Below are 21,060 nucleotides of genomic sequence, written 5' to 3'. Positions count from 1 at the left end.
TGTTAGATTTATTGTTGTAAATATTATTTAAATATAAAGACAAAAAAACAACTTGCGGTAATAAACTTATATAGCCTAGTTAAAAAGAATCATTTAAAATGAACCCGTAACTAATAAAAATAGTACATTTTGGCATAATTTTTAATTATTCTAAAATAAACATACTTTTTTATTACCATTACTTTAAATTATTTATTTGTCCGGATCTAGTTTAAATAACTTTCAAAGAGTGATTGTACGTGAGTTACGGATCTACAAAGTGTAAGGGAAGACCTTTTCAATGAAAATTTGTTTGTCGTGTGTTAAAATCAATTCAAAGCAAACAAATTTAAAAAAAAAAATGGTATGGGTTTTCCGTTGGAGTAGGACTCTGATAAAATTTGAGTTGGTCATATCCTAATTTTTCATCAACTTTACCATTTTCCCTTTGAATTTTCTGAAACAAAAGTGGGATTTTGATCTCAAAATTTCCATATTTGACTCTATTTTATTTTGACCTTCTGCCACATGCAATACAGAAAATGTGACACGTGAAAAATGTGGAATGAAAATGGGAGTTTAATATTATAAAGTATATATTATTATTCAGTTTATTTATTACAACAGTTCATTCATATATTGAAAGAAAGAAAAGAAGAACCGCAAAGGAGAAGGAAATCAGACAGTATAATAACAAAGGAAAACGACTAAGGTTTGTCTCTCTTATCTGTTGAAGCTTCGAAGGATGTGGATTGCTCCCTTCATTTTGTTTGTGTTTTGTGACGTGTGAATCTGAATCTCTTGGTGTTTTGGTGGGTCGGAGTGATGGGATTGATGTTATTCTTCAACCCATCTCATTTTACTTATTTATACATTTTCATTTCAGATTGTGTTTACTATGTTTTTAAGATGTTTTCATAGAAAACCAGAAAGAATTCTGAAGCAAACAAAAGGAAAAGATCTAATAGTGCTCTAACAGAAGGTAAACAAACAAAAACAATGAGATCCTATGGCTCCTATCTAGAGAAAAACTCTCCTAAGTAAATTAATACCTATTTTTCATCTCTCCTATATTCCTTCTTGACCTATTAACCACTTGATTCTAACAAAATTTCCCTGCATATGTCCAACTCAGCATTAATTCTCTCTCTCCCCTAAGTTCACTTTCTTCCTTCTAGAATATACCCTCCCCAAGTCTACTTTCTTTCCTTCTAGAATATACCCTTCATATGATGGGCTCTTTTGATTTAAGCCCAACATCTGATCCAATTTTTGCTCATCACCAAAATTGGGTCCCAGGTTCCTATCACTGCCCTCCCCTAGAATAGCACCTTGACCTCAAGGCTGAAGTGTGGAAATTGACTTCTAAGAGCAAGGTCTTCTTCCCACATAATGACTTCAATTGATCTTCCCTTCCACTTGATCAGCCATTGTTTCACTGTTTTCCCAGCCTCAGTGATAACTCTACTAGGCAAAACACGTTCTGGCTTTTTTTGTCTCATTCAACTTGCATACCTTCTGGTGGTGAAGTTTCAGCAGAATAGTTACCATCCAAATAGCCCCATGACTTTGCAATCCAACTTCTCCTCTTCTTCGTCTACCTCGATAGCAATGATTTCTCCTTCTGCATTTATGGTCTCATCGTCCCCCAAAATCAAAAGTTGTGATTGTCTCTCTAGGCACTAGTGTAATGGATAATAATGATCCCCACATGGGAAACATGGGCCACGAGCTTTTCGATCCATCAACTAATGTATGGAAGATCCTAGGTAGAGCTTAAACTAATGAATTAATGTATGGAAGATTTTTAACATGAAGAATTATGATGTAGAAGTATTATTCAATAAAAGGAAAAGAGCAACAGTACTCTTACAGAAGGTAAACGAACAACCAGAGCCTATGGCTCCAATAGAAAAACTCTCCTAAGTAAATCAATACATATTCCCCCTTTCTCCCATATTCCTCGCTAACCTATTAACCACTTGATTCTAATAGAATTTCCCTGTACATGTCCAACTCAACATTAATTCTCTCTCTTCCCTTGGCCCACTTTCTTTCTTTTAGAATATAATGACAATGGATTTCTGTGGGGTCGGGTGGTAGTATACATGCCCTTGTCCGGTAGGATAAAAATTTGTTCTATATATCATATCTGTATGAGTATCCGCTATCCGGATATTTATGAACTTTTTAAATATACGGAGTATTATGAATATTTATGAATAATTATGAATTTTTTAATAAATAAAAAAATAAAAAAATTATATTATAAATAATTTTAAGTTTGTATTTAAAATTATTGAAATGTTAAAAATATTAAAAAAATGATGTTAATTTTTAAACTTGCATTTAATTTTAGTTCTGTTGATATTAAAAATAATTATAAAAAGTGTAAAATAATTAATAACTTAAAATACATCAATCTCATAAGTAATTAAAAGTCTCAAATCATAAGTTACAATAATTCAATTTCATTATTCTAAAAGAAAGTAAACAAATTAAAATACATAAATCTTATCGGTCTGAACAAAGCTAGAGAATAGATCAAATTACATCCATAATTTTATAACATGTTTAAAGCATGTTAAGAATTAAAACATTTTTAATTAGTGATGTTGGTAACTTTATCAACCCCACTTTTGCAACTTGATTCCTGAAACAAAAAAATATGTCTAAATAAAAAACTTACAATTTAGATTATAATTTAACTTGGAATGAAATATTGAAAGAAAAAAAATACTAACGTCATCAACATCCATATCTTCTCGTATGTTATTAAGTTCCATAATGTTCATCTTTGATTTTGAAGAAGCCGAAAAAAAAATGTGTTCATTAAAAAGATTCTAACATTGAAATCAAAATAAATATTTAATTAAAAGTATATACTTGTTTACCTTCCATGTCAGACCATAGCCAATCTTGGAGACACATCAATACCTCCAAAGTATATGGACGTAATCTACTACGATGAGGAGTAAGAAATCGACCGCCAATACTAAATGAAGACTCAGAAGAAAATAGGAATTGTTAAAAAATCTCTTGCAATCATTTGCAAGATTGTGTATTTTAATCCATTAGCCTTTTACCAAGCTAAGATGTCAAACTTCTCATCTGCATAAGGCAATGTTGCCTCCTCTAAATAATGATCAAATTCTTACTTCAAATTTGATGTGTCATTGCTCTTGGCACTCTTATGTTTTTCAAAATTTGATCTCCAAGCTTCCTTTTTTCCAAGAGCACTCATATCTACTTGATTTGGGTTTGAATTTGGAGATGAAGAAACCAACTCCTTACCCTTGACTTTGACGTCATATTCTCTTACCAAGTCTCGACAAATAGTTTTCACCCTTTCAATTTCAACATCAGAATCATGTCCATAAATTTAAGGGAAAAAATAATCCAATAAGTAAATTTTGTACCTAGGATCTAACATAGTACCTACAACCATCATCCCCATTAATCACACTCCAATACTTGTCAAATTTAGCAATCATGGTTGAAGCCATCTGATGAATGATACAACTTGGATAGGTAAGCCAATCAATCAAAGCTAACATAATTTCACAAAATTTTGGGAAAAAGATATTTGTAGTTGGATACAAAGTACTAGAAAATAAAGGTGTCATATCATAAAATAACTTCAACTTTTGACAAATATCACTTGCCACATTCCAATCTTCTTCACTAGTGTCGCCACCCGGCCCGAAACGGGGTTTCGGCATTCGCGAAGGATGGTTGGACTCTTTTATTTGTTTGAAGATATGGATTGCTAGAATGACTTATTCTCAAACTGAGACCTTGTCAAACGAGCAATTTTATTAAAAGGCTCACCAATCCATGTTAATCCCAAGCGGGACCCTCCATGGATTAGCGGTTTTCATAAAAAGGAAGGGTTCGTGGAGTCGCCACCAATGTTTTACTCAAAACATTGGAAAAAGAAGTTTAAGGCAATCGATTCAAAAATCGACTTCGGCCATTACAACCAGAGTCGGGTAAGGGAGTCGGTTACGTGTGGGGAAGGTGTTAGCACCCCACAACGCCCCTTTCGGGTTCCCTATGACAGATTATTTCTAAAAATAATAGTGCAAAATTACTAAATTACCCCTATTTATTCTAAGCAATTATAAATTAACTATCTACATGATGACAGTTTAAATATGTACACACAGAAAGCGGTAAAAGAAGGGACTTTTAGAAAAGAAACCTCTTGAAGCGTGCTTTTTATATATCAAGTAAAACTGGGAAGCTTTTTGGCGTTCCCTCGCTCTACAAGCCCGCTCACTCCTTCCTAAAAATAATTTTTGACTTGGAAATCCGGAGGATTTCCCTTCGACTAAGTTCGAATCTCCAAGCTAAATGCTCGGAATTCCAGAACTTCGTCGGATCGACTCCCAGAGAGATTTCTAGGGCAGAACACTGCTCAAAAACCCCAGAATACTCAAGGAGGGAGTCAAAACTGTGTGTAAAAGTGTCCTATGACGTCAAAATGACGCCATATTTATAGGGAACAGGCGCAATACGGGCTATGGAATCAATACGGCCGTATTGAAATTTTTGAACTTCAATACGGCCGTATTGAGTTCAATACGGCCGTATTGAAATTCAGAAATTTCAATGCGCCCGTGTTGAGTTCACTGCGGCTGTATTGAAGCTTCAATACGGCCGTATTGATTTCAGTCCGGCCGTATTGAAGTTTCAGAAACTTTAATACGCCGTATTGAGTTCACTGCGGCCGTGTTGAAGCTTCAATACGGCCGTATTAAGTTTAGTACGGCCGTATTGGGCTTCATTCCCTCCACTTCCTTATTTTAAGCTACTCTAAGACCTCTAAACCTACAGATAGCCATCCTATGGTCTTCTAGGAGTCCTTCTGGCTGACTTTCCTTCGATCTTTGAGGGTCTTCGAGTTTTATTTCCGACCCGGACAATTTTAGGGGTCTACAGCTGCCCCCCCTTTACTTAGTCAAACGGCCTTTTGGTGTACCGATTGACAAGTAAAGGAGTTGACCCAATTGTCCGGGTAATGTGCCAACCTTCTGACTTGTAGCGTCTTCCGGTGGAAAATTGTTGAGTAGCCTCTCCAGGTTGAGTATTAGTCGTCGCCTCTCCAGGCTCATTGCATACCTCCGTGTTCCTTGACAACCTCGGGGTAGCTGAGTACCCGCCTCTCCAGGCTAATACCTCCGTGTTCCTTGACAACCTCGGAGTAGTTGAGTACCGTCTCTCCAGGCTAATACCTCCGTGTTCCTTGACAACCTCGGGGTAGTTGCATACCTCCGTGTTCCTTGACAACCTCGGGGTAGTTGCATACCTCCGTGTTCCTTGACAACCTCGGGGTAGCTGAGTACCGCCTCTCCAGGCTAATACCTCCGTGTTCCTTGACAACCTCGGGGTAGTTGAGTACCGCCTCTCCAGGCTAATACCTCCGTGTTCCTTGACAACCTCGGGGTAGTTGAGTACCCGCCTCTCCAGGCTAATACCTCCGTGTTCCTTGACAACCTCGGGGTAGTTGCATACCTCCGTGTTCCTTGACAACCTCGGGGTAGCTGAGTACCGCCTCTCCAGGCTAATACCTCCGTGTTCCTTGACAACCTCGGGGTAGTTGAGTACCGCCTCTCCAGGCTAATACCTCCGTGTTCCTTGACAACCTCGGGGTAGTTGCATACCTCCGTGTTCCTTGACAACCTCTGGGTAGCTGAGTACCGCCTCTCCAGGCTAATACCTCTGTGTTCCTTGACAACCTCGGGGTAGTTGAGTACCGCCTCTCCAGGCTAATACCTCCGTGTTCCTTGACAACCTCGGGGTAGTTGCATACCTCCGTGTTCCTTGACAACCTCGGGGTAGCTGAGTATTGCCTCTCCAGGCTAATACCTCCGTGTTCCTTGACAACCTCGGGGTAGTTGAGTACCGCCTCTCCAGGCTAATACCTCCGTGTTCCTTGACAACCTCGGGGTAGTTGCATACCTCCGTGTTCCTTGACAACCTCGGGGTAGCTGAGTATTGCCTCTCCAGGCTAATAAGATGATTTTGTCTCCACAGTCCACGATGCTGCTTCGACATTTTTCTGATTTTGTGCCACTGAGGGCTGGATAACGCAGGGATCCGTCTAGGGGATGTGCAGTCATTCATAGGTTTTTGTGTCCCAACTTGCATTGCATTGTTGGTACCCATTGAGGAATTTCTGTTTCCTTGGGGTGTAGACACAGATGCTCTTCTTGAATTGAGCGATGCCTTATGTTTGGCTGACGTCCTTTGACGTTAGTGGAGTATCCCGGTTATCTTTATTCGGGTATCTCTTTTGGGTTTTCTGATTTTTGTCGCCTCTGTGTAGGCTGTTATCCGCTGGGGATTCTGTCGTTGATTTTGATTAGCCTCTTCTGTTAGGCGTATCAGCTTGACGTTCAATGATTGGCTAAAAAGCCAAATTCCGCTTGGGGAATTGTTATTGATTTTTTCTTCTTTTTTTTTTTTTTTTTTTGGGTTTTCCTTTTTGAAGGAGTGCCTCTTGTGTAGGCGACTGGGGATTTGAAGTTCAGTGTTCGGCTGAGTGCCAGATTCCGCTTGGGGAATACTTATTGATATTTTTGATTTTTCTCCTTTTGTAGGGATGCCTCTTGAGTAGGCGACTGGGGAATGAGGGATCTTATGTATCCCAGAGTATTATTTAGGAAGCCTCTACAGGCTTAGCCTCACTCAACACTTGAGTTGGAGAGCTATCTTCACTGAGGAAGTTTAAGTCCTTTGACTTGGATATTCTGCTTGGGAGATCGTACTTCCATTGGGGATTTTGACGATTTTGCTTTGATAGCTCTCGCTGGGGATTTGTTCCGTGAGCTTGAGTTGAGGTTTCTCTGGGGAGTATTATTTCTGCGAGCCTCTCCAGGCTCATTTATTCTGTACAGTTGGGGGAGTATTATTTCTGCAAGCCTCTCCAGGCTCAGTTATTCTGCATGAGTATTGTTTTTTGTTCAGCCCGAGAATGCGAGCTGAGACGTCTTTTGGAGAGTATTATTTCGGCAAGCCTCTCCAGGCTTAATTATTTTGTGGGAGTATTTTTTCAGCAAGCCTCTCCAGGCTCAATTATTCTGTGGGAGTATTATTTCGGCAAGCCTCTCCAGGCTCAGTTATTCTGTGGGAGTATTGTTTCGGCAAGCCTCTCCAGGCTCAGTTATTCTGCATGATGAATTGGTTTTTTTTGTTCAGCCCAAGAATGCAAGCTGAGATGTCTTTTTGGAGAGTATTATTTTGGCAAGCCTCTCCAGGCTCAGTTATTCTGTATAATTTGTTGGATTTTCTGTATTTTGCCTTTTTGTTGATTTTGGCTTTTTCTGTGTTTTTGCCTTTTTTGGTTGATTTCGGCTTTTTCTGTACAGAAATGTCTCTGAGGAGTATTATTTTGGCAAGCCTCTTCAGGCTCAATTATTCTGAAAGAGTATTATTTCGGCGAGCCTCTCCAGGCTCAGTTATTCTGAGAGTATTCTTTCGGCAAGCCTCTCCAGGCTTAGTTATTCTGTATGACGCTGTTGATTTTCTGAATCTTTGCATTTTGTTTGCTGCTGTCATACACAAGCAATTTTTCCTATTTTTTCTAATTTATGTAGTTGCCTCATGACGAGGTCTTTGAAAATTTCTTTATGGCCAATACGGCCGCATCCATTTCAGTACGCCCGTATTGAGTTGAAATTTTGTTCATAACCTTGATTTTAGTACGGGTGTACTGAACATGGTACGGGCGCATTGTTTTTTCTGAAATTTATATTTTTTATTTTTTTTGTTTTTTCAATAAACAGAGAATAAGTGATCTTCCAGTACACCTATCATCTGTATGCATGTATGCAGTATGATGCACCTAATTCTATTTGATTCTTTTTTCAAAAGAATTAACCGATGCGTTTTTGTGTTTGGATTTTGCCATTCCTCCAGACGGACTGTGCTCTGCCGATTTCTGTTACCGAGGAATGATGCATATTTGATTTTGGTGTCATCAACCAAATGATTCTTCCCTTTCTTTAGAAGATGTGTCAACCCTCCTATTGACCACTATATCTCCATGTTTCCACTAGATTATTCAAAAATCGTTTGGGACAAGAGAGAAAAGAAGGAAAGGATATATTTTCAAAAGTTTGTGTTTTAGAAGGGATTATTTATTTTTTGAAAAATGGATTTTGTAAGAATGGCTTGGCCAATGGTAGGCTTAAGTGTTTAGGCTTGTTTGATTAAACACTTATGAAGTTAAGCACGTCTTGGTTATTAACGTTTGTGATTTGACAACTTGGATAGCTTTTCTTGAGCCCCTTTGTTGAATTCAGTTGGTGGTACCATCATGGATTTATTCTGTTTTTCGATTGCCCTAACTTTTGCCTAAAACACCCATTTGTGGAGTTTTAGCGGGCTTTTGTTTTTGTTCATTATTTTGCAACCCTAATTTTTTGCCTAGGTCACCCTCTTGTGGGATTCCTAGCGGGTCTTTTGCTCTTATTTTTGCGCAGTCCCCTTTTTTGGGTTTCCTGCCGAGCTTCTTTTATTTTTAGGATTTTTGTCCTGAATGGATTTCTTTTTATCCATGATGGCACTTATTGAGGCCAAGGAAAGGTGCTCCAAGTTGTCGTGCACACTTCCACACAAAATGATGTGGATTTATTGATTATTAAGACGATTTTAACCTCACTTATGTTCATTCAAACAGGGTTAAATAATGCGGTCTAGAATTTTATTGCAAGCAAGAAAAGAAGCAATAAAGAATTAATAAAGAATGATTTTATTATAATCATAATGGAAACATGTGCCCTATCGAGGCTCGGGGGTCGGGCTGTCCCCGAGGAGTAATCTCTAATAGTCATCAGGTCTATACATCCCTATCGGAAGGAGAAAAACACTTGACGACGACGACCGGCCTTAACGCTTGTGAACTGGCCTTCCTAAAGATCTGGCTTAAAGAACGACGAGAAGGATCTTGGTTTCTCTTCGTCCTTTGATCTTTATAAGGGTTGTATCCTAACCCTTGTTTCCCCGGATTATCCTTGATAATGGGTAGCTCCGGGATTCCTTGGGAGTCCTTGCCTAATCCTTGTCCTGGCAAGTATCCGTTCTTGGTGAGCATGGAGGCTACCTTCTTCATTTCTCGGGGAAACGTTTCGACATTGGCGATTTCCAATGCTTGGAAGGAGGTTTCTAAAGCTTCCTCCGCTGCATCCACGTAAGGTATGGTGGATGGTTTGCTGATGAGTATGTCATCTTCAGCTTGTACAGTCACCAGTTTGTCACCCACTATGAACTTGACTTTCTGGTGGAGCGTAGAGGGTACAGCTTTCGCATCATGAATCCAAGGTCGGCCGAGGAGACAGCTGTATGCGGGAGTAATGTCCATCACTTGGAATTCGACATTAAAGATAGTGGGTCCAATTTGGATTGGAAGATTGATTTCTCCCACCACTTCTCTTTTAGAACCATCGAAGGCTCGAACGATCATGTTGCTCGGGCGCATTTGGATTCCCTTGATTGCCAATTGCTTGAGCGTTCTTTTTGGCATCACATTCAAGGAAGATCCATTATCTACCAAGACTTTAGCGATGTGATACTCCTTGCACTTTACAGAGATGTGCAAGGGCTTGTTATGATTCGGTCCCCTAGCGGGGATTTCTTCATCGGTGAAGGTGAGGTGATCACTAGCCGTGATGTGACTAACAATCCCCTCAAACTTGTCTTGGGAGATAGTGTGCGACACATATGCCTCGTTCAAGACTTTCGACAGAGCTTGCCGATGCGGTTCGGAACTTAGGATCAACGACAACAGCGTAATCTTTGCTGGCGTCCTATGAAGTTGATCCACGATGGAGTACTCGCTCTGTCGGATAAACTTTAACAGCTCGTCTGTCTCCTCCTCGGATTCTTTTTTCTCGGTTTCCTTTTCTTTTTTTCTTTATTCTTGGGGGCTTTATCATGAAGATCTTCGGGAGTGTAGATCCTGCCACTCCTAGTCATGCCCCCAAGTCCAGCGATGTTAGAGATATCGCTGTCGGCAAAAAAATGGATGTCGTCTATCCACGGCACAGCCTTATTCGATTCGTAGGGAAAAGGCCTTGGAGTAGTGATCCTTAACGGTGTCGGACCTTCCCCTTTATTCGTCTTAATTACCAACAACGGAGTTGACGTGTGTTCGCTTGGCGCGGTTGTTGGCTTACACTTGATAACGAACGGCGTGCGATCCATTCTTTGAATATACGCATCGATTAATTCTTTCTTTTTATTAATGTTTATTAATGATTTACTAGGAGGGATGTATGAAATGTAAACCTAGATCCCTCCATGATCTTTGATAAGAATGCATGATATGAGATGATGACGATGAATATGCATGCATTGTGTTTATTCAACTAAGCATTATCATGTTTTTAGGATGTCCCTAAGATGATGCATGATATTGCTTGGTTTGGATAAATAACCCTTTTTTCCTTTTTTGGGTATTTTGTTTTTTATATTTTTTGGGTGAAAAGGGAAACTACCTATATGAATGCAATGGAGGCAGATGTTAACACCATATACTAGAAAATCTTTATTTCTATTTATTCTTATTTTTTATTGTAAACAAGAATGTTGTATGTTTAAAAGGTGAAAATATATGCTCATACAATGTCACATAAAAAATGCACACACAATTCACTCATCCACGAACAGTCACGAGCGAATCACGAGGTAGGGGTATCCTGCAGAAATGGTGCATATTCAAGGTGGTTCTAACTGTTCTCACCAGTCCAAGGCCCCCAAGGTGCCCCCATTATAGGGACCCAATTCCTCTCATCGTAGGTCGATGGAAAGCTCCAACGCACCGTCGGACTCAAGTTCATGGTTATCACCTTGAGTGATGTTTTCCGACAACGGTCTACGGGCACCTATAGACCCATTCGACAACCGGCCGTACTAACATCCACTCCCTATGGTTAATCACTCATGCCCCCGGGTATAGAGGGAACTGTTGTGTGCAAAGGTTTGTGTGCAGTTTGTATTTCAAACAATTGCGTAAATTTAAACATACAACAGTTATTTAAAGCCATATAATAAATCATGTTATCATACAAGCAAGGGGTAACGAAGTAATTTTTAACTATTATTTGTTAAAAACAATCTGTCACTAAATGGGACTGACTCTCGAAATTCCCCAGTGGAGTCGCCATCTGTCGCCACCGGCCCGAAACGGGGTTTCGGCATTCGCGAAGGATGGTTGGACTCTTTTATTTGTTTGAAGATATGGATTGCTAGAATGACTTATTCTCAAACTGAGACCTTGTCAAACGAGCAATTTTATTAAAAGGCTCACCAATCCATGTTAATCCCAAGCGGGACCCTCCATGGATTAGCGGTTTTCATAAAAAGGAAGGGTTCGTGGAGTCGCCACCAATGTTTTACTCAAAACATTGGAAAAAGAAGTTTAAGGCAATCGATTCAAAAATCGACTTCGGCCATTACAACCAGAGTCGGGTAAGGGAGTCGGTTACGTGTGGGGAAGGTGTTAGCACCCCACAACGCCCCTTTCGGGTTCCCTATGACAGATTATTTCTAAAAATAATAGTGCAAAATTACTAAATTACCCCTATTTATTCTAAGCAATTATAAATTAACTATCTACATGATGACAGTTTAAATATGTACACACAGAAAGCGGTAAAAGAAGGGACTTTTAGAAAAGAAACCTCTTGAAGCGTGCTTTTTATATATCAAGTAAAACTGGGAAGCTTTTTGGCGTTCCCTCGCTCTACAAGCCCGCTCACTCCTTCCTAAAAATAATTTTTGACTTGGAAATCCGGAGGATTTCCCTTCGACTAAGTTCGAATCTCCAAGCTAAATGCTCGGAATTCCAGAACTTCGTCGGATCGACTCCCAGAGAGATTTCTAGGGCAGAACACTGCTCAAAAACCCCAGAATACTCAAGGAGGGAGTCAAAACTGTGTGTAAAAGTGTCCTATGACGTCAAAATGACGCCATATTTATAGGGAACAGGCGCAATACGGGCTATGGAATCAATACGGCCGTATTGAAATTTTTGAACTTCAATACGGCCGTATTGAGTTCAATACGGCCGTATTGAAATTCAGAAATTTCAATGCGCCCGTGTTGAGTTCACTGCGGCTGTATTGAAGCTTCAATACGGCCGTATTGATTTCAGTCCGGCCGTATTGAAGTTTCAGAAACTTTAATACGCCGTATTGAGTTCACTGCGGCCGTGTTGAAGCTTCAATACGGCCGTATTAAGTTTAGTACGGCCGTATTGGGCTTCATTCCCTCCACTTCCTTATTTTAAGCTACTCTAAGACCTCTAAACCTACAGATAGCCATCCTATGGTCTTCTAGGAGTCCTTCTGGCTGACTTTCCTTCGATCTTTGAGGGTCTTCGAGTTTTATTTCCGACCCGGACAATTTTAGGGGTCTACAACTAGGAAAAACGTTATATTGATTATCTCATTGTGCCAATCTATCAAACACAATTTTGTATTGTATGACAACTTGAAGCATTCAAAATGTAGAAATCCACCTAATTAATTTTGCAATTAAGAACCAACTTTTTTTCTAAATGGAATGTTCACTTGACCATATGTCTCTATAAATTTCTTTTCTCTTTTAGGTGTTACTGTCCAAAAGTGAACACTTTCTCTAATCTTTTCAATAGCATAAGATATTATAGACAAACCATCTTTGACAATAAGATTCAATATATGAGCACAACAACTCATGTGAAATAGTTGACCACCCAAAATAAGAGACTTAGGTAATATCTTATATTGATTATCTCGTTGTGCCAATCTATCAAACACAATTTTGTATTGTATGGCAACTTGAAGCATTAAAATTTAGAATTCCACCAAGTTTTGCAATCAAGAACCAACTTTTTACTAAATGGAATGTTCACTTGACCATATGTCTCTATAAATTTCTCTTCTCTTTTAGGTGTTGCTATCCAAAAGTGAATACTTTCTTTAATCTTTTCAATAGTATCAGATATTATAGAGAAAGCATCTTTAACAATAATATATGAGCACAACAACGCATGTGGAATAGTTGACCACCCAAAATTAGAGACTTAGGTAATATCTTATTTAGAATGAGTTCAATCATAACATCATTTGTGGTGCATTTATCAACAGTCAAAGTGGATACATTTCTATGTAGGTTCCAATCCATCAAACATTAAACCAAGACATCAATAAGAACTTTGCTAGTATGACGAGCAGGCACATAAATGAACCTAACATTAAAATACAAGTTTCAATAATCTAATCACAAACAACTATAAAATAAAGAATAAAAATGTAGTTTATCTAGCTTATGGGCATTACCTCACAAGTTAACTTTGTAAGGTCCATGAATCATCAATAAAATGAGTTGTGATAATCATGTGTCCTTTGTTTTGATTACTAACAGTTCACATGTAAGTGGTAATTGCAATCTGACTTTAATTCTTTGACAATAACTTCATTGTAATCTTTCTTGCTTCTCTATAGTCCTTCATCATTTCATTCTTAAGAGTGTTTCGAGAAACCCCTTTGTACAAAGGTTGCAAAGCAGCACAAAACTCTATGAACCCTATGTGATAAACCATTGTCAATGGATACTCATGAAGAACTATCATCTTAATAAGTGCGTGCTTTACTATTTGTTGATTAAAACAATAGTTTCCAACAACTGTTATTTCACCCCCTATTTTCTCAATTTTGAGGAATGCTTGCTTGATGTCTCAAGATGTTCTTAGTTTGCAAATCTTGAAGTGGCTCATCAAATGGGATGTCCCTTGATTTGCCTCCCCTGACAATTTATTGTCACAATAATTGCAAATGAATTTTCACTTTTCATCTATTTTTTGTCTCTTAAAACGATTCCAGACAGTTGAAGTTTGTTTTCTTCTAGTGGTATTACCCTTAGTTGGAATTGAGTTTCCAATTTCAACTTGAATTGAATCATCACCTAAATTCATGAGCACATTATTTAATTCACCTCCATTTGATTCATCCACATTAGACACATTTTTAGCTACTTGTTGAGTGTCCATCAGAGTGGATGCTTGTTCGTTAGATATTCTATAAATAATAAGAAATAAAATTAGTTAGTGCATAAAACCACCACTTGCAATTATATATATATATATATATATATATATATATATATTGGCCCTATCCTAATTTCCTAAACAACACATGGAAGAATAGAAGCAAACAAAATATATATGAATTTAATGTATAAAAAAGGGCAAGAACAAACCAAAATTGTAGAAAGCAGTGGATGCAACAATCAAAGAGAAAGAAGCAGCAGGGTTGACTTTAGAGAAAGACTTGAAAACTGAAAAAGAAGGAGTGACTTACTTGCGAGTGTTTCCCAATAAAAACAAGTTCAAGAGAAAGCACGTTTTTCATTCAAAAAGCAATAAACTGATTAAATAGAATTTCAAAAATGTAGATTAGTGAACTACATACCTATTATCGTCGATGTAGAGCAAATTAGAGAGCCAGGATTCAAATTAAGAGGGTTTATCCCCTTTGTGTTGTGTGTGAAAATGTGCGCTACTGCGACTATGGAAAGAAAATAAAAGAAAGTATAATTTTAGGGTTATGTGATTTTATATATAAGGATATTTAAGAAATTTTATTAAACTGATATCCTCGAGTATGAATACTATCATACTTACCCCTGCCTTATTTATAAATGGGTAGAAAAATACTCGTATCTCTTACTCGCGGGTATCCATTTAGGCTACTCATTTATTATCCGTGAAGGATTTTATCCACGGATACTCGTGGTTACGAATATTTTTGTCATCCCTACTTCATATGATAGGCCTCTTTTGATTCAAGCCCAACATCTGATCTAATTCTTGTTCATCGCCATAGTTAGGTCCCAAGTTCCTATCATGTTCATGGTGTATTGTGTGATTGGTTTTTTTGAATGAGAAAATAGGGTGGAATGGTTGTGAAATGTAGTTGTTAGAAATTTATGGAAATGACTTTTGGAAGATTTTCATTATGGATTATTTGCAAGGTTTAATGTAGGTCCCTCTCAACATGTTCATTTTCTAGCAAGAATCGCAAAATTCTAGTGTCATTGTTATTTAGAAATTAGAACCCTCTTGGTTTATTAATTTATTGTGACATATTTTTGCCATATTTTTAGGTTTCAAATTGTCTCTGCATTGATTGATGATATCAACTTGCTTACGTCTTAGTTTATTTAAAATTTTTAGGAATAGCTTGTTATCAAACTCTAATTTTTTTCATTGATTTGATGTGTTTAATGTTTTGCTTAATTTTGTATTTTAACCAAGTCACATGGGTTAATCACTCTTTGTGTGTGTTAGTGGCATTTCATTTATAAAAAATAGAAGACTAAAAGAATTTGTTGGTGCTAATCTTAATTTTGGAGTTTCTTGTGAGTTGTGTGGCCAATTTATGAAGAGAAAGGTTAGGAACACATTCTCTAACACACTCTTTTGAATACACTCTTTCTAATTTGTTGAAATTTATTGAAAAACACAAAAATTGGTTGATTTTCTGATTTGATAATTTTTAATAAATTTTAACCGATAAAAAGATGTATTAAAAGAAGTGTGTTAGAAAGTGTTTCTGCCCTCCTCATCTATGAATTAGTTGATCTTGTGTATTTACATGTTTGAATTTTGATGTTATAGCTTTTGGATGGTTTTGGTTCTCGATGATGGGAATGTTTAACCTTGATATTCTCAGTTCTCATGAGCAAAATGATGTTTTTTCAAAAATTGTACATAATTCCGGTAGGTTTGTTTAGTTTCACTACATATATAGAAGGAAATAAACATTTTATTTATTTATTTATTTATATGTGGCAGGAATATAGTAACCAAATTGAAAACTTAGTAGATGTCTCCTTCAATGAAATCAAAATTGAAGTCCAAGGCTAGTAAGGATCAACAGAAAGCCACTCCAACGATTTGTGGCACTACTAATCATGGAAATGGCATTCCTGCTAGTGCTTATAATTCGATTTCGGGTACATTTCATACTGTGGAAACAATATTAGTTGCTACTTCCTCTCCAACTCATGAGCACAGCCGTACTCGAAACATAGATGACACAAATGAGCATCCAAGTAGCCTTCAAGGAACGGTGTCTGAGTGTGACTCAGTTTCTAATAGTGGAAGCTGCTCTGGTGAATCAGAAGATCCTAAAGAGAAAATGGGAAACTCTTCTATTCGACAGGATAGTATTCCTGGTTCCGACAATGAAAGAAGAGAGAAGATTCGACTGAAGAACGAGAGGAAACACCAGCGGCAGAGGGAAAGGAGAGCTCTGGAGTTGCATGACCGATGTTGTGGGTTTCTCATGTCCAGGAAACTGGAGTCACTTGCACAGCAGTTAGTGGCAATGGGGTTCCCTTCTGAGCGAGCAACGTTGGCCTTAATGTTAAATGATGGCAAATTGGAGCAATCGGTATCTTGGCTTTTTGAAGCAAGTGAAACACACACCAAGAGCACCACCAACTGTGAAATCAAGGGTAATTTGAAAATCGATGTAAGTGAGGAGCTTGCACAAATATCTGATATGGAGGCAAGGTACAATTGTTCGAAGCAAGAAGTTGAAAGGGTAGTTGTTGCCTGTGAAGGTGATCTCCAGAAAGCAGAAAATGCCTTAAAATCTCAGAAGCAAGAATCTTCTGTGAGTCGGCCAAAGCCAGAAGAAGATTATGCTCAAACCAATGGTTTGATTAGATCTCAAGGGTCGCCATCTGCTTCAGTTTTTTCAATGAAGCAGAGAGAAATTGAAGCAACCTTTAACCATTCCAATGTAGGCAGTTCAACTTCTATGTTCCCAGATCCTCAAACCATGAATCTGCAGTCTCTACACTTGAATCACCAAATGGCTGTGGAAGATAAAAGGTGGCTTGTTAGAAGATCAAGCCCTTCTGCTATGTTTACTATGGTGCCGACGGGACAACTATTGTCCCCATCTGTTAAAATGGAGGTCCATCTTGGGAATGAAGAGAGAATGGTTCAAGAAGAAATAGATAGGGAGGCAATAGTCATGATGCAACAGCATCCACAATTTATAAATGTTAACCAAGATTCTATTTCTAGTGTAATTGCCTTGCCTTCAGGGACAGTAGGTTTGTATGAAAACTGTTTTCCAACTGCTGAAAATATTAGGTCAAATGGGAAGTTACTACAAAACCACCATATAAGCTGTGTGGCTAATGGGAACTTGGAGCAATTTTATCAAGCACATTATCAAGAACATCCCCATGTCTTTGGAAATGGAGATTACTCATCATCTGGGGTGGGGGTTTTCCGTAAACCAGCATGTGCTTCATCACTTTCACCTTCGATTCGTCTAGGCTCGTGGAGTAGAAGTGCACCTTCACCTTCAGCTACACCTTCTCTTAGAGTTCCACCTTCCCTTGGATTATTCTCTGGTCAGAGTGCAGCCAGAACATTCAGCTCACATTTACATGTGGATTGGAACACTGGGGGCCTCATGCCTGAGCTTGACTACACCAGTGTTGATTGGACTTTGGATTGTGCGTCGTCATCGGCTTCCAAATCAGGTGGACTTTGGCTGGAGATCTCATCATTGTTGAGAAACAGTTCTGGCAACAGGATGAGCAGTTCATTTATGGCAGGGTTGCAAAATGTTGGCATGGATAGGGATGCTTCATCTTCTGCTAGTTTGAGAGAGTGGACATCTCCTTTTGCAGGGAGTGACATATTCAGTCTTCCTAGGCAGTTTGTCACCTCTCCATCTCTATAAGACATCAGGTCTTTTGGGGGACCAAAAATTTATGTAACAAGTCCTCTGTTGTGCTTGCGATGGTTGTCTGCATGATGGTTCAGGTTTTTCAGTGAAATGCATCTACTATTAGCTAGTGGCAGGCTAATGCATTTTTGTGCCTTTTTCCTGGAACTCTTCTGCATTTCAGCAATTGATTTGTTAAAATTTGGAACCCCCTAAAAAAGAGAAAGTGGATTATTGAATCTAACTAGCTTATTTTCAACTCATTTAACAAACTAGAATTATAAAACAGATGATTATTTTCTTTCCAACCTATTCTTTTTTGGTAAAACAAGTTGTTTTGGTAAAGAACCTTCTGATTCTTGTATTCTATAATGTGAATATTTTAAATCAGGCAAAGGAGAATATTCAACGGATAGAACTGAAAAATACAATGACTATTGGGTTAGATATATATATATATATATGGGGAGGGATTAGATTACTCAAAGAGTAATTCTTGGTAAAGTTATTTTACTTAATAACTTGTAGTATATGTTGAATTAATGCATAGATTAAATCTATAAATTTTAAAAAATTTAAAAATTATTTAATACTTCATTTCAATAATTTAAATTGACGGATAATAATGATTTGAATCTATAATAATGTATCATATAGTTTTCAAATTTTTTAAGAATTTGTAGACTTAATTATACATAAAAAAAACTTTTAATTTAACAGTTGTATTATTGAAATTCAACTTATATCATGAGTTATTGGATAAAGTAACTTTATCAAGACTTACCATATAAGTTATTTGATCCATCCTCTCTCTATATATATGAGGAGGGATTAATCAATTTCAAGAATAACTCTTAGTAAATTTATTCTACTTAATAACTCATAGTGTATTTTAAATTTCAACGATCCAAGCTGTTAAATTGAAAGTTCTTAATTTATATATCAAGTCTAAAATTTTAAAAAAAATTGAAAATTATATGATATTTTATCATATAAATTCAAATCAACGTATAATTTTTTTTTAAAATTATCCATCAATTTGAATTAACAAAATGAAGTATCAAATAATTTTTATTTTTTTAAATTTGCATATGTATGAGAAGGAATCCACTTATTTTAGCAGTAAGCGTGTGTTTTGGGTGGCATTTCGAGTCACCCAAACTAACGTTGAAACAAAAATTCCAAGGAATTGCTTTATGTTTTAGTGCTTGGGATAGTGGGATTTTCCTTTTCCCATTTATGTTGACGCCAATGGGTTTTCAAACCTAAGTTTATCTAGACTTATTTTACTCAATAATTCATATTTTATATTAAAATTTAAAGATTTAACCGTTGAATTAAAAGTTTTTAATGCATAAATCAAGTTTACAAATTTTAAAAAAAAAAATTGAAGATTGTTTAATACTTTTTTCTTAAATTGAAATCAACATGTAAAATGTTTTTATAATTATTTGTCAATTTGAATTAATGAAACAAAGTATTAAATATTTTTTACATTTTTAGAAAATTTGCAGACTTGATATATATATATATATATATATATATATATATATATATATATATATTAAGAACTTTTAATTTAATGGTTGGATCATTAAAATTTAATGATGGAAAGAGGTTGGGATAGTTAGAAGCATAAGACCCTAGATTCAATCTTCATTGTGACCATTTTTGTAATCTTTGTAGGAACTAAATTAATGATATTTAATATTATTTATATAATTTCGCTGGTTTAAGAAATATTAAGGAGAGAGTGATATAAATTGACAATTTATTATAGATATTTTGAATGAGAAGATTTATCTTTTGGAGTAAACATCCAATTTGCTCCTTTAAAGATGGTAGAATCCCTCAAATATTTTTTGTGGCATTTGGATTCTTAAAATTTAACCTTTTATGCATAGTTTTTTTTATTATATTTGATTATTAACTCTATTAGTCTTATGATCAGTCAATAGTTAATTGTCACACTAGCATATATTTTCTCTCCTAGTTGGCATACAACGGTTAAACTAAGTAGATAAAAATGTTTACTTAATTTAATTTACAAATAAATGAAGTGACATTTGAATGATTTATTTATTTTCACTCACTCTTATTATCATTAAACTTTTCTTGAGGAGTTTTGTAATTCATTAAACATAGTATAAGCACTCATATCCAATTGGTGCATGTCGCCACCGGCCCGAAACGGGCTTTCGGCATTCGCGAAGGATGGTTGGACTCGTTTATTTGTTTAAAAAATGTGGATTGCTAGAATGACTTATTCTCAAACTGAGACCTCATCAAACGAGCAATTTTATTAAAAGGCTCACCAATCCATATTAATCCCAAGCGGGACCCTCCATGGATTAGTGGTTTTCGCAAAAGGAGGGTTCGTGGAGTCGCCACCAATGTTTTACTCAAAACATTGGAAAAAGGGATAAGGCAATTGATTTAAAAATCAACTTTGGCCACTACAACCAGAGTTGGGTAAGGGAGTCGGTTACGCGTGGGGAAGGTGTTAGCATCCCACGGCGCCCCTTTCGGGTTCCCTATGACAGATTATTTTTAAAAGAACAGTATAAAATTACTAAATTACCCCTATTTATTCTAAGCAATTATAAATTGACTATCTACATGATGACAGTTTAAATATGCACACAGAAAGCAGTAAAAGGAAGGATTGAAGGGAAACCTCTTGAAGCGTGCTTTTATATATTGCAAAGAACTGGGAAGCGTTTTGGCGTTCCCTCGCTCTACAAGCCCGCTCCTCGCTCTCCTAGAACAAAATTTTAACTAAGGGAATCAAAAAGATTTCCCCTCGACTAGGTTCGATCCTCAAGCAAAATGGCTCGGGGCTCAAGAACTTCGTCGGATCGACTCCCAGAGAGATTTCTAGGGCAGAACACTGCTCAAAAACCCTAGAATACTCAAGGAGGGAGTCAAAACTGAGTGAAAAAGTGTGGAATGACGTCCAATTGGCGTCATATTTATAGGGAATAGGCGCAATACGGCCTACAGGGGCAATACGGCCGTATTGAAATTTTTGAACTTCAATACGGTCGTATTGAAGTTCAATACGGTCGTATTGAAATTCAGAAATTTCAATACGCCCGTATTGAGTTCGCTGCGGTTGTATTGAAGTGTCAATACGGTCGTATTGACTTCAGTACGACCGTATTGAAGTGTCAATACGGTCGTATTGACTTTAGTACGGCCGTATTGGGCTTTTTCCCTCCACTTCCTTATTTTGAGCTATTCTAAGACCTCTAGACCTACAGAGAACCCTCCTAGGGCCTTCGAGGAGTCCTTCTGGCTGATTATCCTTCAGTCTTCGAGAGTCTTCAAGCTTTAT

The 21,060-nt window shown here is 37.2% G+C and overlaps 1 protein-coding gene across 1 annotated transcript; it reads left to right on the top strand.

Moving 5' to 3' along the window:
* The first annotated feature begins 327 nt into the window (after positions 1–327).
* Positions 328–17,883, top strand: LOC109807706 (uncharacterized). Its single transcript, XM_083065972.1, has 2 exons — positions 328–691; positions 15,824–17,883. Exon 2 carries the CDS (start codon positions 15,855–15,857, stop codon positions 17,736–17,738), a length of 1,884 nt encoding a protein of 627 aa, XP_082922098.1. The 5' UTR covers positions 328–691; positions 15,824–15,854; the 3' UTR covers positions 17,739–17,883.
* Positions 17,884–21,060: the final 3,177 nt, after the last annotated feature.

The sequence above is a fragment of the Cajanus cajan genome, chromosome 10 (assembly GCF_000230855.2).
Source record: "Cajanus cajan strain Asha chromosome 10, NIPB_CcT2T_4, whole genome shotgun sequence".
Classification (NCBI taxonomy): domain Eukaryota; kingdom Viridiplantae; phylum Streptophyta; class Magnoliopsida; order Fabales; family Fabaceae; genus Cajanus; species Cajanus cajan.
This window is presented reverse-complemented; position numbering and strand designations above follow the sequence as displayed.

What these genes read in the sequence shown, in the direction of transcription:
- LOC109807706 (XM_083065972.1), top strand. Translation starts at nt 15,855, where the DNA reads ATGTCTCCTTCAATGAAATCAAAATTGAAGTCCAAGGCTAGTAAGGAT.